At 41.4% G+C, this 26200-nt stretch overlaps 1 protein-coding gene across 4 annotated transcripts; it reads left to right on the top strand.

The window, feature by feature from the left end:
* Positions 1-178: 178 nt before the first annotated feature.
* On the top strand, positions 179-25618 carry ccdc66 (coiled-coil domain containing 66). 4 transcript variants are annotated; one of them, XM_051948018.1, is made up of 21 exons: positions 188-409; positions 3878-3936; positions 4522-4544; positions 4660-4908; positions 7649-7898; positions 7977-8100; positions 8479-8573; positions 8826-8881; positions 9263-9355; positions 11162-11296; positions 11373-11593; positions 12326-12410; positions 12507-12665; positions 12770-12848; positions 13171-13236; positions 15109-15355; positions 16315-16519; positions 16617-16669; positions 17245-17393; positions 20865-20977; positions 23297-25618. In XM_051948018.1, the coding sequence occupies exons 1-21, from the start codon at positions 399-401 to the stop codon at positions 23396-23398; spliced, it is 2574 nt and encodes an 857-aa protein (XP_051803978.1). In that variant the 5' UTR covers positions 188-398; the 3' UTR covers positions 23399-25618. The 4 variants fall into 4 exon arrangements, with proteins under 4 accessions (XP_051803980.1, XP_051803978.1, XP_051803977.1 ...); XM_051948017.1 differs by having other exon boundaries at positions 4657-4908; XM_051948019.1 differs by having other exon boundaries at positions 190-409; positions 4657-4908; positions 11418-11593.
* Positions 25619-26200: the final 582 nt, after the last annotated feature.

Genomic DNA, 26200 nt, shown 5'->3' with positions numbered 1-26200 from the left:
CTTAAATTCGTCATATAAATCTAAATAAGTAAACCTTAATATTTAAATAAATAATACATCTGAAAACTCTTCAGCTCTGGTGCTTTAATAAACGTGCTGTACTGACGTAAAACCTGACTTGACTAAATTCCCAGTTCCTTTAAACGCAGCACCGTCGACGTAAAGCTCCAAATGAAGGCGTCTGATTGGCCGTTGGTTTCAAACACAATAAAGAGTCAGCCAATCAGAGAAGCTGTTGTTGGTCGTTGCCAGCAACGAACGTACACAATTTTAGCAGCTAGTAAATGCCATGTTTGTCAGTGCAGCGACTCGAAGGCAGATAAAAGTGCCATTATAAGGCTGTGAATTATGTGTGTTTTATAAGGTTCCAGGTTAACGGGCTGCTGTTTTCTGTCGGCATGAATATCGGGTGAGTCAGTTTTCTATCAGCAGCTGCAGCTAGCTAACGAGCTAGGCTAATACAGAATGTGTCGCACTAAGAAGATTTTTTAGTATCTTTACAGGAACATGCTTCTCACACACTGGTGTTTCACTAGACATCACATGTCAGGGACCAAACCTGCACTTTTACTTTAATACCTTAACTCCATTTTGGTGCCTGTATACTTTTAATTAAGTAGAACATACAGTAGAATTCCTGTGAATAAGAGAAAATGACAAGGCTGTAGACATATTAAATCTGCTTCTTTTGAATGGACTTTGGGCTGAGAGGTTCGGTTTTGTCAGCGTGTTGAAATGAAACACTTACGGACCCTGTAGCAACACCAATGAATTCCAGGTGTGAAGCAACTTAATCAAAGCAAACACACAAAGCACAGTCTAGGTATGGTTTATGCACTCATTTTGGCTTGATCAAAGGGAACTTGGGAATGTTGGATCCTCTGATTAAAAATTGTAAACAAATCTCAGGCCAGGTACTCCAGTGGTTGAGGTCTTACCTGTCAGAGAGATCTCAAAATGTTTTCTTTAATGAGTCCTGTTCTTAGGCATGGGGTACTGCAGGGGTCTGTACTGGGTCCACTGTTGTTTTCTCTCTATCTGATACCTTTGGGTCAAATTTTGTGGGTTTTTTTTCAGATCTCTTTTCATTGTTTTGCAGATGATCTACAGTTATACATGTCCTTGCTCCTTCAAAGTGATTCTGACACAGATAAACTTCAGTCCTGTCTCTCAGCTGTTAGGAGCTAGTTATCAACACATTTCCTGCTTCTGAACTCTGCTAAGGCAGAAATGATGGTTATTAATCCTCTGTTTGACAATTTTCCTCTGTCTTTGGGTGACTGTGTTATTCAGGGTAAAGACAGAGTCCAGAATCTTGGTGTGTTTTTTGATAAAACATTTTTGTTCGAGTTCCATGTTAAAGAGGTGACCAGAGTGGCCTTTTTTCACCTCAGAAACACTGGAATGATTAGACCGATTCTGTCGTTTCAGGATGCTGAGATTCTACTTCATGCTTTTGTTTTGTCATGGTTAGATTACTGTAAAGTCCTTTTATCAGGTTTGCTAAAGAAGAGCCTTGGTGGTCTGCAGATAGTCCAGAACCAGCAGATCGAGTACATATGAGCAGATCACTCCAGTGCTGGCCTCTCTGCACTGACTACCTGTTCAGGTTAGAGCAGACTTTAAGGTGCTGCTGCTAAATGGAACTGTCCCATCGTACCTGTCCAATCTGGTGAACCTGTATGTCCCCACTGGTGTTCTCCGTTTCCAGGGGACGGGACTTCTGAGTGTCCCAGTGGTTGGGATAGAAAGACGTTGGGGAACGGACTTTTCCTTTCCGTGCATCAACTTTGTAGAACAGTCTAGCTGCTGAAATCAGGCAGGAATCTTCCACTGATGGATTTAAAACTAAGCTGAAGACCAGCTGGTTTACTGCTACATATGAGTCTTAAACAGTTTGTTTCACTGATGTCCTTTCTAGTGCTTCAGTATGTTTGTATATGTTTGTGTATTTCTGAGTTTCTTGTTTTTTTCTTTCTATGTACAGCACTTTGACTGAAAGCACTTTATAAATACATTTATTATTAATTTATGATTAACCATGTCAGATGTTATGAAATAATGTACACTTCTGTTCAAAATTTTGGAGTCACTTAGAAATCTCCTTAGTTTTGAAAAAAAGAGTATTTTTTTCAATGAAGGTAACTGAAATGAATGATAAATCCAGTGTAGACATTGTTAATGTGGTAAATGACTATTGTAGCTGTAAACAGCTGATTTTTAATGGAATACCTCCATAGGGGTACAGAGGAACATTTCCAGCAACCATCACTCCTGTGTTCTAATGCTACATTGTGTTAGCTAATGCTGTTGAAAGGTTCATTGATGATTAGAAAACCTTTGTGCAGTTATGTTAGCACATGGATAAAAGTGTGAGTTTTCATGGAAGACATGGAATTGTCTGGGTGACCCCAAACTTTTGAACAGTGGTGTAAGTAATGAATAGTATTTAATGGAATGGAGAGTTTTTCTATGATCAGTAGTGAAATAAATACTCAGATACCTTGCTTAAGTAAAATTACCAATACAGTAATCTAAAAATATTTCAACAGACTTCATGGAAAACGTTTTTATATATGATTTCATCAGTCATTAATAGTGAAGCATCAGGGTGTCAGCACCATGTGAAGCTAATTTTTTATTTTTTTTATAAAGGGAGCCGAGGAAACGCTGTCATAAACAAATAAATGCAGCACCGGAGGCAAGTCAAAATTCAGAATAGCAAAAATTAAAAGAAAAAGAATAATAATGAGCTGATAAAAGATACAACTTATCTTTTAAAAGAAAACGCCCATAACGACAATATCAATTCATAAACAGACTTAAAAGGTAGATCTTAAGTTTGCATTTTAAAATGCATCAACCTTCTCTGCTGCCCTCAGGTCTTCAGTCAGGCTCTTCCAGACACACAGAACTTTAAATGACATGCTGCCTCCCTGTGGCTTTTTGTTCTGACTCTTGGTAGAAATAAATCCCACTACCAGAAGATTTGAGGGTTCTAGTGGGTTCCTTGGATCAGTGCAAACTCAATAAATAGACAGAACCAAGACCCTTAAGAGCTTTCTAAACCGATACAAGGATCTTAAAATGACAACAGGCAGCCAGAGTAGAAACTTTAGATCAGAATGTGGACTTTCCTTCTGGTCTGCTGAGTTTTGAAGCAACTAAAGCTGAGATGTTTTCTTCTTGGGGAGACCAGATAGTAGAGCACTGCAGTAATCACAGCTGCTTGTAATAAGAGTGTGTACTAGTTAGATGTTGGATTATTTATTCAAATAAAACCATATGAGAAGTTTAGAGAGAAAACTGAATATGAAGTGCAGCTGCTGACAACTCATTAGCATCTGGAATGTGAGTGGACTACATAAAGGTTGGAAACACTAATTTATTCTTTAACTTGGTGTATTTAACAGCTTGTTATCTAGTGTATAAAAATAATCTAAAATGTATCTAAAGCTGTAGAATGAATTAGAAAGTAAAAGTAAAATAAAAAAAAAGTACAGATACCTGAAAACTCCGGTCCAACACAGTAAATGTACGCCACTACTGGCTGTGCTACACAGTGAGATACTTTTATTATTACCCAGCAGCATGATGCACTATTTAGTGTCTGCAAACATTGTTTTTAATCAGTTTGTTAATACGAGCGACTGAGGAAAGAACAGTATTGATCTTTGTACACAGATGACTGAAAACCAAACAAACTGTAATTTTTCTAAAGTGAGACAGTTTGTAATCCTGTAATTTCAGAACTATCTTTACAATTTAAACACAACAAAGACACAAAAGACAGCTGCATGTACTGACAGCTGTTACTTCATATGCACTACAATAAGATGTGAAGTTGTGCTCTAAGAATTCCTGTTTTTGTGAACAGAGACGGCCTGCTGTTTGAACTGGAAAATGGAAAACCTCGGTTGATTTTGCTCCGTCATGGTAAGACCTTTCAGCTCTTATCGTCTTTTGTTTTCCAACAAATGTTGACTAATTTATGTAGTTATACTTTGTAATTAATTGATTATTGTGTTATTATTTATTGTTTATTATATTTAGTTGTGTTACCAGCACATTTACTGGGCAATGTCAAAGTGTTTTTCTATTTTTAATCGCTTTTCTATTTATGGTTTTACTTAAAGATCAATGGAATTTTTTTCACTTCTGTTTAATGAGACGTGGGTTGAAGAGAAACAAGCATATCTAACACACTCACACACACTATTTAATATGCTAAAATGCATTTATTCATGATATCTCAGCACTAGGCCTTCATCATAGAGAGAAGCCATTTCAAATTGTGTGGAAGTCGGCTTGAAACTCTTCTGGAACATTTATTTCTCATATCTATGCAAGTTCTTAAAAGTTTTAATTTTTTACATTTTACAACAATAAACAAGAGGCCTACAGGAGGTTTGAATACATCCTCAAGCAGAATGTTAGCATTACAGACCTGCAGAGGTGTTGCTGAAAATGAATGGTGTGATAATCATTGCTGCTCTCTGACTCACTTTTCTTCAACTGCAGGGGCTGAGAAGAATGCTGCAAAGGTAGGAATTGTCGTCACAGCGTGATTCTTACATTTCTAACACACTGTAGCACTGCTTTTGTAGGAATGAGATTAACTGAACAAGTGTTTTGTCTCATCTGATGAATTCCCAGCAGCCGTCCTTCCGGCCCAGAGCAGCAAACATCCTGAGCTCCAGGCAGCCGTCCTGCATGGAGGAGGTGCAGGGAGAGGAGCATCGGCCCCGGCAGCCGGCAGGGAGGCACCAAGAAGTCAGGCATAAAGCCAGAAGAGCAGCTGCCTCCTTCAGCTCCAACATCACCACCACTGAGGGGAGGAACACCACTCTGACTTCATGTAAGACAAACGATGATCACAAAAGGGGCAGCAGTAAAGTGGTGGCCAAGGTAAGAGTCCAGTTATCCTCTGTAAGAAGTAGCAATTGAACTTATTAATCAAACCTTAATTCAACGGTTTGTTGTAATATATTAAGTAACGCTGCACCGTATATCAGCTAAGTGACAACTATTAAATCAGGGGGCTTCTGCTTGACCCGCTCAGATTTAATATTTTATATATATTAAAATATTTACACTTTAGATTGTACACACTACCGTTCAAAAGTTTGGAGTCATCCAGCCATTTTGTGTTTTCCATGAAAACTCCCACTTTTTTGGGGGCGGCATAGCTCGGTGGGTAGAGTGGCCGTCTTGTAACTGGAGGGTTGCCGGTTCGATCCTCGGCCCGTTGTGCTCATGTCGAGGTGTCCACCGAACCCCTAATTACCCCTGGTGGGTCATGCTTAGCGCCTTGCATGGCAGCTTCCACCATCAGTGTGTGAATGTGTGTGTGAATGGGTGAATGTGACGTATCATGTAAAGCGCTTTGGATAAAGGCGCTATATAAATACAACCAATTTACCATTTGTCCATGTGCTAACATAACTACACAAGGGTTTTCTAATCAACACAATGTAGCATTAGAACACAGGAGTGATGGTTGCTGGAAATGTTCCTCTGTACCCCTAAACATCAGCCGTTTACAGCTACAATAGTCATTTACCACATTAACTATGTCTACACTGGATTTATCATTCATTTAATGTTAACTTCATTGAAAAAAACTGCTTTTCTTTCAACAATAATTACATTTCTCATTGACTCCACACTTTTGAACAGTAGTGCACATCAAGTACTTGCCAAATTAAAAACAAAACAAACAAAACAAGCAGCACTAGTTCCCTGTCAGCCCTCTTTCAGCGAGTTGTTTTGCACATTGAAATTTGATGTTTTGTTTCTACGACAATATCTCAGGAACTATTAAAGTTAGAAGCTTCAGTTTTTTGCTGTTATTTCTCATCATGCTACTGATTAAGAATATTTGGAGAACCATTTTGAAACTCCAGAACTCTCTTCTACGTTGATAAGGCTGTTTATAGTTGATTTGTTTGTCCATTATTGCAGATTATGAATGAATGACATGACTAGAACAAACTTTTTCAGAAATTCGGGCTTTTATCTATTAGTTTCTGAGATATTGTGGTGTATATGTATCCTCAGATTATTTTGTCAAAGTGCAAAAAAAATGTGCTGAAAGTGGCTTGATGGACAACTTTGGAAAAAAAACAGAAAAAATCTTGGAAAGAATTTGATGTATCAATCTACAATTTTACAAATCTCCTCATAGATATCCTTTTCTATGTTATACAAAAGTCTGAGACGTCAGAAATGACTGAGTAGAAAGTGCTCTAAAAGTTTTATCATTTTAGATAAAGATATGAGTGTGAGCAGCACTCATGTTGCAGGAAGAGAAATCTGTTTAAGTGACAATAATTTACTCTGATTAAAGAGTTTTTAAAACATTTTAATGAAAAACATTGACATGCAGCCTTCACATTGCTCAACAAAATAAGCTAGAAATAGAAGACAAACACTGACAAAGAAGAATGTCGATGGAAAAATGACAACTATAGAAGTTGAAAAATTAAAGTCTGGGAAGTTGAGGTGGGTTTGAAAAGTCAAAGACTTTTGTTTTAGTGGGACAGGGTAACAGCACCCAACATTTTTCAGCTTGCACCTTTTTTCAGAATGTGGAAAAACCAATACAGAAGAAGGAAGATTTGATTGCAATAAGCAAAATGAAGTGCCAAATGAACATAGTCAGCTGTGACACTGATGTTTAAAATGATCTGCTTATAGAAAACCACGGAGGTAAAGTCGTTTGATTTCAGCTTGGGTGAATCTGTCATTTAAAAATCAACTTTTTATTTCTTTTTACACAGAAACCATCAGAGCTCCTCCTCCATTCTGCCACATACAGTTTGGACACAGCTTCTCATTCAGTGGTTTTTATTTAATTATTTTCTCTGTTGCAGATTAATACTGAAGACATCAACACTATAAAACACTACATATGGAATTATGTTGTAAACAAAAACATGTTAATCTTCAGTATTGATCTTCAATGTAGAAAATAATACAAATAAAGCAAAGCATCTAAACTATATTCTAGACTCTTCAGGCACCTGAAATGCCTTTCCTGAATTATTTCAGATGCAGCAAACATTTATCTGTAATTGTTTCCACTTCTTACGTTGTCTTTGCCTCTGGAAACACGATAAATACTGACTGACATGAAAGAATATTTACAGCTTTCCTGTTTTAAATTCCTGAAGACTTCTCTTATTTTTCTCATAGATGACCAAAGTTATGTTCCTCTTTATACCGCTCAGATTTTTTAGCAGTTGGCAGACAAGTAGGTGTTGTTAGCATACTGCATTTGAAATGCTTTGTATTGGAACATCTTGTTGGTGTGCTGTGTAGTATTTGGTTTTCTTTCAGCTTCCACTCTGTTTATACAGCCATGTGTACTCTAACCTATTCTGCCATCCTCTGGTGACACCAGCATTTAGTGTCTTTGCTCCGTTTTCTGTCTTTTGGCACCTTCTCAAAAATTTGCTTCAAATTTGCTTGACAGTTCCAGGGAGAAACAGCTGCTAACTGCTCTGTCTGAACGTTTTACGTACACCAAACTGCATTATTTAACACACTGAAGAAAACATCCAAAGGAAGGATACTCTATTGACTCTTTGATGCATTTGTTTGCTTTACTGTTGGTCATTTTTGTCCTCTGTGTGTCCATGTGAAGGGGAAGTCAGACAGACAGAAACACAGCGGGACAGTCGGACCCCTCAGAGTCGATGGGAGAACAGGACCAGCCCAGAATGTCGGGACTCGAGGTGCTGGAAAGGCAGGTCTTAAGGAAGCACTGACTGGTTTAGATGCAGGACTGAAAGAAAATGTGGTGTGTCTGACCAGTGAGCAGCTCCAGCAGATCCTCAGCACCGTCCAGACCTCCAGCAATGGTCAACTCCTACCAGATGACCACCAAGGACCAGGTGGTGATGATGGTCTGACAGCTACTGTACCACACAGGGGTCTGGAAGATCCAAACTTCATGTTTTTTTCTTTGCTAGGAAGTCAAACTCAGACCTCAATGACTGAAGGAGAAGGAGGAGAGATGAAGAAGGAAGATGGAGGAAGAGAAGAGGAAATACAGAAAGGAAGAGGAGAAGCTGAAATACAAGAAAAAGACAGACGGTGAGGAACTCAACACAAGATGTACAGATCTCTGGATGTAGTCCTTAAAATAAATACAGATGCTAAATGAAGACCCTGAATGGTTTATTAGATGAGGACAATAAATTCACAGGACTCTAACTTCACTCTTTTACTTCACCAACGGTAGTAACAGTCGAGGACATTCTATTATAACCGGCTTCATCACATCCTCACACAGAAACCTGTTTGTTTGATTGCATTAGTCAGGATGCCCCTCTTTGCTGCTGCCTCTGGATTTAGTTTATTTGTGAGAGAGAAAGCTGACGACATGTCAGCCGTGGTACATCAGGTCAGAAATGCGTGTTCTGTAAAAAGGTGGTTAAAGATTCCATTGGAGATGTCGCTGCTGCTGCTCAGGTTGTCTGGATGTCTGTTCAGCTGGATGGAGGAGCGAGAGTCGGACAGCAGGGTGGCCATCGACGCCAGGAAAGCTCGGTGGAAGAAAGAACTTGGTACAGAAACACACACAAACACGAGTGTTTTAAGGCATCAGTAATCCACATGCAGCGGTGAAAAAAGTTTTTAGACACCCTTAAAATTTTACACAATAGTATGACAGAAATCTGCAATCTAAAATCTCCCAGATACCTTTTAAATGTCCAGAGTTTGTGACTGACCAGTAATAACCTGAATATAAACAGAATTATTTAGGAACATTCATTAAAGTAACTGACATATGGACTGAGTGTGTGTTTGTGTGTTAGATGAACAGGTGGCTCTAAAACAGCAGCAGCAGTGTTCGGTCCCTGCAAGACTTCAGGTATTTTTCTCCTCATCTCACATGATTTGTTTTTATCATAACTGTGGAAACAAAATGGCTGCAAAGCAAACTGCTCCTCATAGTTAAATGTGGTGCTGATATTTTAGTCTACAGGCAAAACGTTGTACAGGAAAAATGAAAACTGGAATTTTAATTGTAGCAAGAATAGGTTGACAAGTATTCATTCATGCTGTGGAAATTAGTTTGATGCTGGTAATGCTTATTATTGTCCTCTATCATAAAACAAACAAAGAAGCACTCTTTTTTTCTGACTGAGTTGGATTTGTGTCAGTGAAGTCAGCAGACTGAACAGTGACCTGAGGAGAGCGGGCTAACACCAGGTGTCCTCTGACTCGCTGCTGATCGATGTGTTTGTTTCAGGTGGAGGAGGATGCAGACAGCGTGTTGTCAGTCCAGAGCTGTGTCAGCCACAGAGAGCTACCTGCTGCCATCAGATCCAGCCTCAGACTGGGGGTAAATATGACCTGTCCATCACGCTGAGCAGCTTTTACAAACTGTGCAGCTCTTCCTAACATTTCTTCACACTGTGGCTCTTTCCTGGTCAGAGGAAAAAAGTATCTCTAAAAAATGATTTATTCCACTTTAACCCTCTGAACCTCAAACACTTTTCAGGATGTTTTCTGCATCATTTTTTTTCCTCAAATGATGTGATATCTGACAGAGGTTACAAACTCACAGGTATATTATATGTTTTCAGATTTTTAGTGCTGATGAGATGATGTGAATCCCACTCACATGACTAGATTTCATTATTCATATTTCAGCAAGACTGATTGCCAAGTTTGTAATCTTGTTTTATATATTTAAATCGTGCCAGGTTTTAGCAGCACTAACTTGTTGACAGTATTTACATTAGAATATAATCATAGACCTGATTGGTGCACACCTGACTTTCTGGTGAACAGTACGCAAATTATGTATTTATTCATTTGTTTTGATTTCATTTTGAAAACATCTAGATCATGTTCAAAGTCTGTTTAATTTTGGTTTGAACTAATAAACTTGGATTTACTAAAGGGAGAGCATTTTTTTAAATTGAGCATCAAACCCTCTGCTTTATTTGAAATCTGTATTTACTAATTTTAAACCCAGTTTTGCTGAGCTCTTATTAGAACTAGTCTGTGATTAATAGAAATGCTTGTCTTAATGTTTGATGTCTTCACCCTTTCCACGCTGCATTCGTCATTAAAACCAAATGTGGCTACATGTAGCTTTAGCTGTGATTCGGTTCTGTTGCATCAGGCTCGGTAGGGTGGCTCTGGAGTGTTTTTAACCCACCTCAATAACATCAGTGTCACTGACTCATTGCTATAAGGCTGATATTTACTCTTTGATTTACAGTTTTGATGAGGCAGAAATACATAATTTTCTTTTTTTTTTTGCAGTGTGGCAGCAGTGACGTTATGGAAATAAACTGGCATTTAAAGGGTTCAGATGATGAAAATGACTGAATATTTGGTATTTCTAATCAGGACTGATGTTGAAAGGGAAAGTGGAAAATAATATTTTCAAAGAACATTTCTATAGAAGTTTTTTTTTAACGGAGACATTTTCGTCTTTAAAATCCTGAATGTGGATTTTCATGAGAGCTGATGGTGACGCTAAACATGCACACATCCCAGACTGTGATCATCAAAACAAGAAATATTCACCAAGCACTTATTATATGGATAATAGCTCATTTTTTTGTGTATTTTTCTTATAAAATAACAACAGTGACATCATGTAAACAACCTATCATTTGAAGGTTTAAATCCTGAGCTATGATCAGGACTGATGTGGATCTATAAAAATAAAGACTGAAAGTGGAACGTATTATTAATGTAAATCAATATTTATGTACTATACTATAGTATAAATCTAATGTTTCTGTGGTCTTGTTTTTCACCTCAGCAACAAATAGTGAAAGCATCAGACTCATTGTCAGTCCTCATCCCTGACACCTCCCAGACTGTAGTATCAGAGGAAGGAATTTCCACTTTGCGCTTATTAGATAGAAAATTGTTAATTCCTGGTAATTTTTTTTTTTTTTTACCTCAAAACAACAATGACATCATACTATTTGATAGTAATGATCAGGAGTGATGTAGATTTACAAAAATAGCTAATGAACAAAGCAGATAATAATATGTAATATCATTGTTTTTGACACTTGAAGCACCTCGATGCAACTTTTTTAAGTTGGCGCCTAAGGGTTGAGGATCTTTTGATGTGAAAAACAGTCCTGCAGTTACTGTGTGGACTGTGTTATCTCTTTAGGAGGTAACTCCAATGGAGGAGACGCTGACTGTAGAGAGGAAAGAAGAGGAGAGGAGGCGCTGGTTGGAGGAGCTGGACCATCAGCGAGAGGAGACGACTGAACGCAGGAGGCGAGAGAAGCTGCTGCAGAGCCAGGTACAGCAGACACTGGACAGGAGGGCTCTGAGGCTCTAGCTGTACCTTCATGGCTAACCTGTGGGTGTATCTGCAGACAGAGGATGTTGCGTTCTGGGCCACTCACTTTGACTCGTTGCAGAGAAGGCCTCCCGTCCATCCTGCAGCTCCGTCAGCTCCGACTCCTGCTCAGTTCAGCAGCTCTGAGCGAGGGGAGTGGGATCCGTCCAGCCTGTGGGAGGCCATGAGCAGCTGTGGAGCAGAGAGTGTCGGGACAGTTAGTGTGGATACAGTCAGCGGATACCCGACCAGACCCAGGTAGGAGGAGGGGTAGAAGATGAAAAGATGTAGATTGTACTGTACCAGTCAAAGGTTTGGACACACCTTCTCATTTAATGTTTTTCTTTGTTTTCATGACTGTTTACATAGTAGATTCTCACTGAAGGCATCAAACTATGAATGAACACATATGGAATTATGTAGTAAACAAGAAAGTGTGAAATAAGTCAGAACATGTTTTAGATTCTTTGCTTTGATTCCTGCTTTGGACACGCTTGGCATTCTCTGGATGAGCTTCATGAGGCAGAACCTGACATGGTTCTCTAACAGTTTTGAAGGAGTTCCAGAGATGCTGAGTTCTTGTTGGTTCATTTGTGTTCTCTGTGTTCCATCTCATCCCAAAACATCTGGATTGGGTTTAGATCAGGTGACTGTGGAGGCCAGGTCATGTGACCGAAGCAGCACTCCATCACATCCACATGCGTTTAACGCTAACCCTTCATGCTGAGTTGCTTAAATAGAAATTTTAAATAGTCTTATTTTTTTGATTTGCAGGGGTGCATTGTGATAAATAAACGATTCTGACTCTCGCTGGATTTATCTTATTTGTGTGTGAAATTGTCTCACGTTTGTTCTTTTTCTGCCTCGATTCCCTCCTCTGAAGCTCTAATGAGCTCCTTGTTCTCCAACCCAAGTGAAGTACTGTCTCTGAGCTGCAGGACATGTTGTGAATATATATTTAGTGTTTTTGTTTCCCTGTTTTTCGTGCAGCTATCTCAGGACCATGACTGCCCTGCTGGACCCCGCCCAGATCGAGGAGAAAGAGAGGAGGAGGCTCAAACAGCTTGAGCAGCAGGTCAGAGGAGATGCACGACTCTAGGAGGGAGGAGAAGAGCAGCTTTACCTTTTCTAAATGTCTACCTTCATCTCCTCCTAACACATGCTGTCCCAGCGAGCGATCCAAGCCCAGATGGAGGAGCGCCGGCAGCAGAGGGAGCGAGATCAGGCGAAGAGGAGGCAGGAGGAGGAGGCGGAGGAGAGGAGGGTGATGCTGGAGAGGGAGATGCTGCAGAAACAGTACGAGATGGACACACTGAGGGAGAAGCAGAAGGTCAGGGAGCCCTGTCCTTTATTTATCACTCATTTTTCTACATCTCGCCAGTGTTCTGTAAAACATTTTCTCATGAACTGACTGGAGCTGCACCTGTGTCCCAGGAGCAGCCAGTTCACCAAGCAGAGCAGCCAAAGAGAGGACATGAGGACGGTGGACAGCAGGAGACGCTGGAGCCCAGTGGTGAGCAGCTACATCAGTATTAATGCACCACAGACAAAAAACTGAGCCCAGGCACACGCTTAAGGAAGGCAGCTTAGATCTGAAGTATTTTTGTGTTCATTACTGTATGTTTAGCTTGGTGTGAGAACTGTTAGTTAAACAGAAGTTTTGGGAGAACTGTTCAGATTCTTCACATAAAGGTTGCGTTTTGGGCCACTTCACAACAAACATATGTCAACATTTAAGTGTTTCAGTGATTTAAAGGGCTCAATATAGGGCCTTTAACAGAGGCAGGTATTTGTAATGATCACCCTGTAACTGTGTATTTGTTTGTGTTTGGCAGCTCCCCAACAGGCTGAGGGTTTGAAAGCTTCAGCTGTGGCATATAAAGACTCTGCTGTACAAACAGGTGATAAAGCTGCACAGATAACGTTACTGCTACCACTGTTGCTACCGTCACTACTGCAGCTGCTCCTTTTCCTTCTAGAACTGCTGCTGCTGTTCTTAAGTACATCGTTGTGCTTCAGTAAAAAAGCTGTAAACACTGCATGCATCCACACACCACACTGAAGCCTCTCATTCATATGTTTATACGTGTTCTTCTGTCAAACAGCGTCAAATATAAGGATCACAGCTGTTTTTCTTCTTGGGCTTTTATTATGATTTTATTCAAAGACTCTGTATAAACACTGATTAAAAACCATAGCTGCACTGACTCAGCACAGAGAACGTTAGAGGCAGTAAAAGGTTGTCTTCACAGATCATTCGGGGCCAAAGCTGATGACTTGACCTGAACCTGTATACCATAAGACTCTGTTAACATCACACTTATAAATACATTATATTTCTGAATGCGTTTGTGCCTGTTGGAGCTTAATAATCAATAACATTACCAGGTGCCTCAGTAATATGTTCTAAACTTAGATATTATTATTGGAGTAAACCAGTTTGAGATTTCCTCATCCAGGGATTGATGTTTGTGTAAATTCATGTTTTTTTATCGCTGCATGGCAAAGACTCGACCGTGTTCAAATGTCAAAACAACGTCTTCAGAGATCTTCAGCCTTCAGAGGCAGCAGGATTTATTGTTGACAAAAATCCCTGGATCGGTTTTTAACAGCGTCCAGCGATGCAAGAAATACTGAAGATACTGAGCTGTCTTTCATGATGTCAGAGTTTGTCAGTTTTTCCACACCTATGGGGCGTATTATGGGAGAGACGGTTGTGACACTGTTAGACTTTAGTAAATCTCTTGGTCAGGTCTTCACATCAGGTCATCATATTTCACCACTAGATCTCTCCCGACGGAAGATCAGCTCATCATTAAGTCATGTTTTACAGAGAACATGTCCAGGCTATGTTCTGTACTCACCCCTACTATTTTTAGGACAGTTTTACACCATTATGTGTTGTTGTTTCTGGTAAGGGCTGCACAGTGGACTAGTGGTTAGCACTGTCGCCTCGCAGCAAGAAGATCCCCGGTTCAAATCCCAGCCTGGGATCTTTCTGCATGGAGTTTGCATGTTCTCCCTGTGCATGCGTGGGTTTTCTCCGGGTACTCCGGCTTCCTCCCACAGTCCAAAAATATGCTGAGGTTAATTGGTTACTCTAAATTGTCCGTAGGTGTGAATGTGAGTGTGACTGTGTGTCTGTATATGTAGCCCTGTGACAGACTGGTGACCTGTCCAGGGTGTCCCCTGCCTTCACCTGAGTCAGCTGGGATAGACTCCAGCACCCCCCATGACCCTAGTGAGGATAAAGCGGTGTATAGAGAATGGATGGATGGATGGCTGTTTCTGGTAAACCTTTTTAAAGTTATATTGCCTTAATTTTACACCATCATGTTTTGAGTACTCCATATATAATTTTCTACAAAGCATGTGATTTGTCTTCACACTAAAAATACCAAAATATGTGTGTCTGTCTGTCTGTCTGTCTTTCTGTGTGTGTGTGTGTGTGTGTGTGTGTGTGTGTCCACAGAAACACACACATTACCATAAAACATCAGTGATTATTAGAACATTGACCTTTATGTATTTCACACACGTCTTAACTCTACTCCTTAGTTTCATAGCATTTCCCATGATTATATCATTGTCTAGTTTGAGCATATTGGACCCAAAAATGTTGTGCTACAGCAGCAGATGAGAGGCAGTGTTTCTGCTTGCACTGAGAGCTTTTGTAGCTCATGCTGCTGATTTTATGACGCTGTTGTTTCTGTCCGCTCTGTAAAGTACATTTTGTCTCCACGCTGTTTGATAGAACGTCTCTCTGTGTGCAGATGCAGTTCTGTCTCTCACAGCAGACAGAGCTGAGACTCCAGACGTCTCTGCACAGTACCAGCTGCCTCCTCTTCCTCCTCCTTCTCCTCCTCCTCTTCCTCCTCCTCCTCCACCCACCACTCCTCCAAGCAGCAAGAGCCGAGCAGTGAGAACAGGGAAGGAGAACATCTGTCTACCAGCAGGAGGAGACCCATATGAAGCGTTTGCCAGGAGAGACAAGAAGAGGCCAGAGTGGAACACACAGAGGTACGAACACAGACTGAAAGCAACACTGGATGCTTCTTCTGAAGAGCACAAATAACTTTTGGATTTGATTGGTTCTGAGGTTGTCAGATCAGAACCTCAGAACCCAATGGCAGCTGTGAAAAGTATGTTACCGTTTAAAAGTTGTCAAAATGATCCCGTTTATCAGAACAGGAAACTGTAAAAGCAGAAAGAACCGGTGGATTTTCAATATCCTGACAGTCCTTGAACTGTGCACATGTGAGGGAAAATCAACAAAATTTAGGCTTAGAATTGTGATATTTAATCAGAATAAATAAATAGTTTGCTCTAATTACAAAAAGAAGTCTGAGCTCTTTGGAACAGTTCTAAAGCCATGAGTGATGTGAAAAAAGCTCAGGATTTACAGCTGTAGGTAGTAAAATATCTGTATGTATCCCCTCAGCATGTCACAGATGACAAGTAGTTTAAGGACCGTTGGAGAGTTGAAAATCAAATTATTTTTTGCAGTTTCAAGCTCTGATAAATAGTGTAATTTTGGCGATTTTTTTTTCTTTCAAAGATAGTATGCCTTTCAAGCCTGCCAGCAGGTTTTGGACTTCAGACGGTTCTTATGAGCCCTGAATGTTCATCACTAAAAGTAAACTATTCTTTGAAACACTTTTCAAAATATTTTCTATGGAGTTTTTTTTGTAGCACTGAGTGACAGTTGGTTTGCCACAGAGTTAGATATGTGAGATTTAAAGACAAACATTTCAGAATTTAATTCTTTTTTGTTATGAAATACAAACAGTAATGAGCTTTTAATCACCTTTCATTCAGTTACAGACTTTGGCTGAAGTCAGACTTCCGTATTTATTTGTTTTGATTTCTTTGAGCATCCAGAAATACGAACAAATTTTCCAAACTTTCAAAGTGGGAGGCAGTTAATCACAGGAACTCTGATCCCACAGTGTCACTGAGTGCTTCCTCTGATCCTGCAGGCCCAGCCGTCGGTTTGTTCCCGCCTCAGAGCGCTACCCAGTCGCTTTGCAGAAGAACCGACAGGAGAGTCGACTGAAGAGGCAGGCCGAGCTGCTGGCTCTGCAGGAGAGGACCTGTCTGTCCAGGACCGGCCCACCGCTTCAGAACCAGGAGTCTGGTCCCTGCCCCAACCCCTCACAGACCAGAACCAGTCCAAGCAGGAAGGTGGGGAGATGCCTTCCTACTGGATTCTAAAATCTGGGTTTCACGTTTTCTCTGCCAGTTGTGGTTAGATGTTTGTTCATAACTGCTGCTGTTTCAGGTGGAAAACGATTCCAGCGGACCGAGCAGCTCTTCAGCCGTCAACACTGAAAGGTGAGCAGCTCTGACAAACCCACCAAAGTACTGCAGAGCCAAGACTCTGCTCCTGTAAGAATCTTTGATTTTTATTCAAACTGATTTTTAAAAGTCAAAATATTGTGTTGTCCGCAGAGGATTAGATGTTAGAGCAAAGACAAAGCTGCTCCTCACTCTGAAAGTAGCCTGAAATCATAGAATTACAGTTTATTTAAGGACCAAAAATGACCAGTTTCTACCTGTAAACTGGGTCAAAATTCTTCTTCTTTAACAGGAGAAATGGCAAGGAATGCTTTAATTTTCACATTTGTGCTGTTCATGGATTGAAATACTTCATAAGGGTTGAAATTAATGAACTGAACACTGTCCTTGCCTAAACTGGATCGGTTTGAATGGAACTGTGTTGCACTGATTAAATCTGCTGCCGGTCAAACATCCGTGGTGTTGTGTGTCAGAGTGTTAGAGAACCCTGAGCTGCAGGGCAGTAAAAACACAACAGCACCAGCAGCTGGAGTCAGGAGGAAGTAACTGAGTGCTTATTCCAGATAAAAACTCCTGTCCATCCAGCAGCCTCATGTAGTGTTGTCCTGCAGGGGGCGCTCTCCTCCTGTCCCTGCATTCAGACACAGAGTGCAGACTCCTCCTCCTGTCCTGGAGTTCGTTCCTTACGTCAGGACTGATGAAGTCTTTAACATGGACCCTCTGGAGCCTGCTGACACCCCCCCACCTCAGGCACACACAGGTCAGACACACAAACAGTTTGAATTCTGCAGACTTTGTTAGAGTTTAGACCTTTTTCCTGTTCTGTTGTTTGTTTTGGCTCATTTAATGACAGCTGATCAAACTTTCTCAGCTCATATCAGGGACTGTCTTTGTAATTGCTGGTCATTGAAAGAGTCCACGCTTCGTACTGATGTCCACAAAAAGGTTTATTCTTCTCAGAAGACATATCATTTGGTGGTACACCGTGAAAACTATAAACACAGGCAGAACATCGCATTCAAATCATGACATGACAAGAAAGCAAATACCTTATCTCTCACTTCTCTCTAAACAAATACACGGTTCTCTAAAGCTTATTAAAATAAATAATTACCGTGTTCGCCTGGATGACCAACAGAAAATAAATAAAGGCAGACGGGATGTAGAATTGTCCGCTGAACCCGCCCGATCTCTGTCTCTCTCCCGCGCTGCACCTCACGTCCGCAGCGTAAGTCACACGAGGACTAATCCAACTTTATCGACACGGACAAATAAATCAAGCAAAAACTACTAAAAATGCTACATTTTACCAAGACAATATGATGATAGGCACAACAGGACAAATGTTGTAACAATGCTTTCCAAAACAAAATTCACTTAATGAATGTAAATAATCAGCTTCCTGTGTTGTCATGTGGACTCTTAAACAGCGTGAGCTACAGTCTTGAAAAACGTTATTCTCGGTTCATGAGATGTCGCAAATTGGTAAATCTCTACTAAAATTTCTGTGTACAACACCATCAAAACACCAGTTATTCCAGAGAGGGGGGGTTGTCCCGGGCAGACAAGCAGCGGCAGGTGTTAGCCGACCAGCTAGCGGGGGAGACCGGGGGAGAGCAGCCGGCGGACCCGCAGAGTTAAAAATGACAGCTCCGGTGGCATGGTGCTTTCTGTTTGTTTTTTTTGTTTGTTTGTTTTTTTTGGGGCGCGGACCAGTGAGGCGGCAATTTCTGCAAAATTGTAGTGAGGCGGTGGTCTATACCAGCGAGGCGGCCCGCCTCGTCGGTCACATAGGAGGGAAAACACTGCATGACATGTTAAAGGCCCACGTTTATGTCAACGTGCACAAAGTTTAAAGCAAAGAAACAGAATTAACAAAGAAAGCTGAGAACCGTCCTGGTGATACCCGTTAGCTCTGTCCGGGGTTTAGGTTTGTGTCCAGCCTGAATGTGTTGAAACGACTTCTCTGATGCTGTTAGATTTTAGACTGTTGCTTCAGTATAACGAGCTGTTGTAAAATGTCACTTTGGGCTCTAACTTTACGTTTCAATGTTTTTTTCAACTAATTTAAAAAGTATTAACCAATTTCTTTTTTGAAGAAGCTAGTTGTCACAGAGACTGAATGCAGACTGATAGTAAACAGACGTACTCTACCTTTCAGAACGTTTGGGGTCACCCAGATAATTCTATGTTTTCCATGAAAACTCACACTTTTTTTCATGTGCTAATATAACTGCTCAAGGGTTTTCTAATCATCAATGAGCCTTTCAGCACCATTAGCTAACACAATGTACACACGTGGACAAAATTGTTGGTACCCCTCAGTTAAAGAAGGAAAAACCCACAATTCTCACTGAAATCACTTGAAACTCACAAAAGTAACAATAAATAAAAAATTATTGAAAATTAAATAATCAAAAACAGCCATTACTTTTGAATTGTTGATTAACATAATTATTTAAAAAAACAAACTAATGAAACAGGCCTGGACAAAAATGATGGTACCTCTATAAAAGATTGAAAACTATTTGACCAGAGTGACATGATTAACTCAGGTGTGTCATTTAATTGACATCACAGGTGTTTCCAAACTCATAATCAGTCAGTCTGCCTATTTAAAGGGAGACAAGTAGTCACCCTGCTGTTTGGTGAAAAGGTGTGTACCACACTGAACATGGACAACAGAAAGCGAAGGAGAGAATTGTCCCAGGACATCCGAAAAAAAATGATAGACAAACATCTTAAAGGTAAAGGCTATAAGACCATCTCTAAACAGCTTGAAGTTCCTGTGACAACAGTGGCTCATATTATTCAGAAGTTCAAGACCCACGGGACAGTAGCCAACCTCCCTGGACGTGGCCGCAAGAGGAAAATTGATGACAAATTGAAGAGACGGATCGTTGGAATTGTATCCAAAGAGCCCAGAGCAACCTCCAAAGAAATTAAAGGTGAACTCCAAGGCCAAGGTACATCAGTGTCAGATCGCACCATTCGTCGTTGTTTGAGCCAAAGTGGACTTCATGGGAGACGACCAAGGAGGACACCACTGCTGAAAAAAACTCATAAAAAAGCCAGACTGGAATTTGCAAAAATGCATGTTGACAAGCCACAAAGCTTCTGGGAGAATGTCCTTTGGACAGATGAGACCAAACTGGAGCTTTTTGGTAAGGCACATCAACTCTATGTTCATAGACTCAAAAACCAAGCATACGAAGAAAAGAACACTGTCCCTACGGTCAAACATGGAGGAGGCTCAGTAATGTTTTGGGGCTGCTTTGCTGCATCTGGCACAGGGTGTCTTGAAAGTGTGCAAGGTACAATGAAATCTGAAGACTATCAAGGCATTCTGGAGAGAAATGTGCTGCCTAGTGTCAGAAAGCTTGGTCTCAAGTCGCAGGTCATGGGTCTTCCAACAGGACAACGATCCAAAACACACAGCCAAAAACACCCAAGAATGGCTGAGAGAAAAGCATTGGACTATTCTAAAGTGGCCTTCTATGAGCCCAGATCTGAATCCCATTGAACATATGTGGAAGGAGCTGAAACATGCCATTTGGAGAAGACACCCATCAAACCTGAGACAACTGGAGCTGTTTGCTCATGAGGAGTGGGCCAAAATACCTGTTGACAGCTGCAGAACGCTCATTGACAAATACAGAAATCGTTTAATTGCAGTGATTGCCTCAAAAGGTTGTGCAACAAAATATTAAGTTATGGGTACCATCATTTTTGTCCAGCCCTATTTCATTAGTTTGTTTTTTTAAATAATTATGTTAATCAACAATTCAAAAGTAATGGCTGATTTTGATTATTTAATTTTCAATAAATTTTTATTTATTGTTACTTTTGTGAGTTTCAAGTGATTTCAGTGAGAATTGTGGGTTTTTCCTTCTTTAACTGAGGGGTACCAACAATTTTGTCCACGTGTGTAGCATTAGAACACAGGAGTGATGGTTGCTGGAAATGTTCCTCTGTAGCCCTATGGAGATATTCCATTAAAAATCAGCTGTTTACAACTACAATAGTCATTTACCACATTAACAATGTCTACACTGGATTTATCATTCATTTAATGCTATCTTCATTGAAAAAACGGCTTCTCTTTCAAAAATAAGGACTTTTCTAAGTGAACCCAAACAGACAGAAACAGCAACAGCAGTGATACTGAAACATGGAGCAAGGAAGTGCTGTGAAGCAGACTGGCTAAATAAACGTCCTTTCTCCTGGTCAGGAGCTCCTCCTGCTGCTCCTCATCGAGACCCTCTGCTCCACCCAGAGCTGCTGCGTACCTCCCACACCCACCGGCAGCAGGAGATCCTCAGAGGCCTGGCTCAGCTGCGACAGGTAAACCGCTCACCAGGTGGAGTCCAGCATCATTTACTGACCTTTACAACCAGCATTAATTCTATCTAAACACTCTGAACCCCAAAAACGAACACAGGTTTGATAGACATGTCATTTTAAAAAGGAAAAACTAATGACATTGTTTGTCAGAGCCAAAACTGTAAAAGGAAAATCAGTGATCAGATTTTCACCTTTCTGATGGTCCTTCAAACACTGAGACATAACCACTCTTAACCATCTTTAAGCTTCAAAACGTGGTATTTTGTTAAAATCCCTTTCTAGAAGTTTTCTAATAAAGAAGCCACTCTGAGATTCAGTAAAAAATCATTATTCTGCGTTCCTCGGTGCAGCCATGAACCAGTTAGTGAGTCTGGGCTGAACTGCAGGCTGTGTAACACCATTTATGAGAGCAAGAAACTGAGAACATTTAAGATTTGTAACCTTCAGGTGATCCTTGAACTACCCATCTGTGACCTGTGGAAAAACTAATGAGCTCATAATTGTGACATTTCATCACAATTATTTTATTTTAGTTCTCTTACTTGAAAATTGAACAACAGTTAAACAAAAAGTAATAATAATTGTGCTCCTCTGGCAGCTGTGAAGCCGTTAATGACCCAGCCGACTGTTTCCATAGAGCAGACAGGAGACGAGTAAGGAGAGAAGTTAAACACAGAAGTAGTTCCATATCTGGAGGATGTGTTTTTTCCAGTACTGGTAACACCTGTGCACATCTGGAAAATGTTGTACAAGTTCATTTAATGTAAAATAAAGAAAGAAAATCAGCTTCTTTTTAATGATGAATGACTTCATTGTGTCAAACTGCACACAGGACACTTGAAGTTCTTCCTCCTTCTAGCTGTCATTGTGCTGTTTACAGAGAGGTTCAGAACATCCATCCATCCATCCAATCTCTATACACCGCTTCATCCTCACTAGGGTCATGGGGGGTGCTGGAGTCTATCCCAGCTGACTCGGGTGAAGGCAGGGGACACCCTGGACAGGTCACCAGTCTGTCACAGGGCTACATATACAGACAAACAATCACACTCACATTCACACCTACAGACAATTTAGAGTAACCAATTAACCTCAGCATGTTTTTGGACTGTAGGAGGAAGCCGGAGTGCCCGGAGAAAACCCATGCATGCACAGGGAGAACATGCAAACTCCATGCAGAAAGATCCCAGGCCAGGATTTGAACCGGGGATCTTCTTGCTGCAAGGAGAAAGTACTAACCACTATATCACTGTGCAGCCCTAAATTCAATTCAGTTTTATTTATATAGCACCAATTGCAGTCAAATTGTCTCAAGATGCTTTACAGAACCCATATGCCTGAATCCCCAGAGCAGCCTTAAGGCGACAGTGGCAAGAAAAACACCCTTTTAACAGGGAAGAAACCTTGAGCAGGGAGGGGCAGGGAGGGGCAGAGAGGGGCAGAGAGGGGCAGAGAGGGGCAGGGAGGGGCAGGGAGGGGCAGAGAGGGGCAGAGAGGGGCAGGGAGGGGCAGGGAGGGGCAGGGAGGGGCAGAGAGGGGCAGAGAACATAAAACACACAATTTGATTACATGCATGATAAGACAGATGATACATACAAAGTAGAAGCTAACATGGAAACTGATTCAGAGTTTACTGTTCTGGTGTACAGCTCTGGCATTAAATGTACTACATATATAGATGGTAGGAAACTCAAAAATATGTAGAAGAGCATATCAGGTATGGTGAGGGCGATGCAGATCAGAGTGTGTACAAAAGAACAAAACATTCAGTCTGGAACTGAACAGTTTATATTTTATAACTTGTCAAGATCTAGAAATGATTTTAAATTCCTATTTATTTCCACATCTGTGTGGTAATCCTGACACAGCACACAAACTAATGGGGAATGATCAAGGAAAAGGTTAAGTTCTCCTCCTGCGTTGTAAATGCAGAAAATTTCTACATAAAAATGCATGAAAGTTGTCAGTGCATCAACAATAGGGTTCAACCAACCAGACTCAGTCATGCTGAAGCTACTGACTGTATTATTATTATTATTATTATTATTATGTTGCACAATGTTCAATGTCTTCTGTAATTTTTAAACTCTGCAAAATCGTCCCACGGGCCGGTTTGGACCCTCTGGTGGTCCGGTTTTGTCCCAAAGGCCTTATGTTTGACATCCCTGCTATGAATGCTTTAAAAGAGTCTCAAACTGCTTTCAAAGCACCAAGTGAACTGAGAATAAACAGGATAGTTTACATCTGTCTGAATTCCTCTCATCATGACTCTAACACTGACGTCAGCGTCCTCACATGAACCAACGTTTCTGTCTTCAGGGTTTACTCCAGAAGCAGAGGGAGCTGGAGACAGACCTGAATCCTCTGCTGAAGCGCCATGACAACGGGCGCTGGTCGCCCTCGACGACACAACGCATGTGACCTCTGACGGCTCGCTGTGATTGGCTGAGGCTGTTTTCCAGGAGGAACACTTCTAGTCAACATTTGTTGGCTCTTCAGGCAGCTGTTTCAATCCTCTGAAATGTTGCATTAATAGATAATTCTAATAGTTAATTTTTTAAAGTTGGACAGTGTTATTTTGCAAGTGCAACAGACCTTTTACATCTCCATCAGCAGAACCATGCTGTCTGGCCTCATCATCCCTCCATGTGTGACGGCCTCAGAGCCACAACACAAACATTAGTGAGAAACACAGCAGGTTAAATCTCCTTTAAGTTTGACTATTTCACGACAAACACCTCAGTGTTTCCTTTAAACCTGCTGGTACCTACTAGAGCTGGACCCGAATATCCTGAATATCCAAATATTCGTTCGCGACGGCGGTATCCGGATATTAATTTTGGTATCCGAATATCGCCCACCCCGTCCCCTGTCGGACGTTACCAGGTAGAACGAATATTCGGTGTTACTGTCTTAGCTCCGCCTTTGGCCCACATCGGCTCATCCCATCGTGTGATCTCATAAACATATACACATTTGTCTATGTGATCACCCCCTCCTCTCCCCAGACGAAAATATGAATATTCGGAGCTCGTTTCTTCCCTGCGCCTTCGGCACACTTCGGCTCATCCCGCCGTGTTCTTCGGCTCATCTCGGCTCCTCCATTCCTGTTTCTTAACACCACCCGAATGGCTGAGTGGCTGTAGACTCTGACGTCACGCTTCACTTCGTTGCATAAGCACAAGACAAGATGCTGAAGACCTCTGCTGTTTGGGAATTCTTCAGTTTAACTGAAGACAAAATGAAGGCAGAGTGCAAAATTTGCGTCCAGGAGACCAGAGGAATAGATCCAAATACTCAGGCGGGTCTCCTCCGGTCCGGCCCCCTCCCTCACCACCCCCCATTGGATGTTATGGGGCGGAACGAATATTCGGATATTTGTCTTTAATAGGGCCCGAATATCCGGAGACCAGAAACCACTATTCGGGCCAGCCCTAGTACCTACACTATAATGTGTCACGGGTTCACTTCTGCAGGAAAGTAGTGATGGCTCAGACAACCATGAATCAGCGTTTTTTAAATTTTATTTAGCACCCATTGTTCCAAAACGGCGGTGAAAAAGGAAAAAAAATAAATCACTGCAGCAAACGGTACACAAAGTATTTACATTTGGGAAACAAAAACCTCACAATTTTTGCAGCTAGTCACCCACTATGTGACTAGCTTGTCCAAGCAAAGCCCCACAATGAACCACAGCTCCTTTTATACCCCTCGCCCCTCCCCTGGGCAACTACCAACTTGCCAACAGAGGGTTCCAGGCAAAAACAATACCTCATAGAAAGGATTTCACATCTTTCCAATACATTTCAGTAGTGAAAATAAGTAAACAAATAAATTAATTACTGGCTTCCCAAACAGGTTTTACAACCCGCCAGACACATGGTTAATCATTTCTTCCCCAATAATGGAAGGTTCCATGTCACATGATATTAAAAAAAACGCGCCACCCAGCGCTTTTAAGGCGTACCGTGAAAGCAGCGTGAAAGCGGCTTAATCTATGGAAGGGTGAACAGGATGCAGCAACAGCAGGTGAGTGTGTGTGTGTGTGTGTGTGTGTGTGTGTGTGTGTGTGTGTGTGTGTGTGTGTGTGTGTGTGTGTGTGTGTGTGTGTGTGTGTGTGTGTGTGTGTGTGTGTGTGTGTGTGGTGGGTTGCCGCATCGGTGGCGCATCGGTGCCGAGTGTGTACCTTCAGACGCCGACTGCAGCCAGCACAAAAGTCCGGTGGTGGCGAACAGTGCATTCATATGATGATGCATGATTTAGACAGGGAACGGCGGCGCACTCTGTGGCCCTGGCGCTCACCGGCACGGAGCGAGAGAATGATGGAGAATGACGGGGCGTTCATCGGCGCTCCGTCACATAATGACAGACGGATGTTTGACCTGCTGCTCTCTGAGCAACACTTGATGTGAAGATTGTATTTTCAGCATTGATGCACTTTTCCTCTGTGAACGACGCTGAGTTTGAACGTGCTTCCAACAGAGAAGCTCCATCAGATAGTTTAAATCATGAATGAAATGTGGTTTATTTCAGTTTCCTGCTGTTCCTGGTGCTTCTGTGTCATTTTGGTTATTTTGTAATTATTCTGTATTTGTGTATTTTTTATTTATTTTGAATGTAATAAAGTGAAGTGGATTGAAAGCTGTTGTTTTGATTAACTTGAATAGCCACAGTATATTTTATTTTATGCCCCTATCGTTAAGAACTGGAGGGAAGATGGAATCACTCTGTCTGGAGCTGGACATCTTCCTCACCAAGACCAGCATATCATAAGTCCACTGGAAGAGCGTTCTTTGGTCCAGATAGACCAAAACTGTAGCCTAGCCACGCTACACCCATGTTTCTGACGGCACAAGGGTCTAGGGAAGCTCGACAGGGAGCGAGGCGGGCTAAAAGGTTGTCTATCAAATCCCTCTGCAGCAGTTGGGTAGGTATACAACCAATCAACGCAACAAATAGGCTGGCGTAGTTCCGAGAGCACCGGCGGATTGTGGCTAAGTCCCGTTAGCTTCCCAACCAGCGGAGCTGCGGAGCCAACTGGTATATTAAGGATTTGCCATATCCCGTCGGCATAAGTCCAAATACGTCTTTCTTCTCAGTGAAACACTTCAGTGCCGTCCTTTGTTTATCTTTCAAGTTGAATTTTAGCTTCAAATCTTTAAGGGCTGTGGCCAAAGCCGAGTCGAAAGATAACTGTTTATTGTGCGCCGGTTGTTTCTGTCA

The sequence above is a fragment of the Acanthochromis polyacanthus genome, chromosome 5 (assembly GCF_021347895.1).
Source record: "Acanthochromis polyacanthus isolate Apoly-LR-REF ecotype Palm Island chromosome 5, KAUST_Apoly_ChrSc, whole genome shotgun sequence".
Taxonomy (NCBI): domain Eukaryota; kingdom Metazoa; phylum Chordata; class Actinopteri; family Pomacentridae; genus Acanthochromis; species Acanthochromis polyacanthus.
Note: the sequence above shows the minus strand (reverse complement) of the source record. Positions and strands in the feature narration are given on the sequence as shown.

What these genes read in the sequence shown, in the direction of transcription:
- ccdc66 (XM_051948017.1), top strand. An exon ending in GAACCAGTCCAAGCAGGAAG is followed by an intron (nt 16,520 to 16,616) that starts GTGGGGAGATGC and finishes CTGCTGTTTCAG; the next exon opens with GTGGAAAACGATTCCAGCGG. An exon ending in GCCTGGCTCAGCTGCGACAG is followed by an intron (nt 20,978 to 23,296) that starts GTAAACCGCTCA and finishes TTCTGTCTTCAG; the next exon opens with GGTTTACTCCAGAAGCAGAG.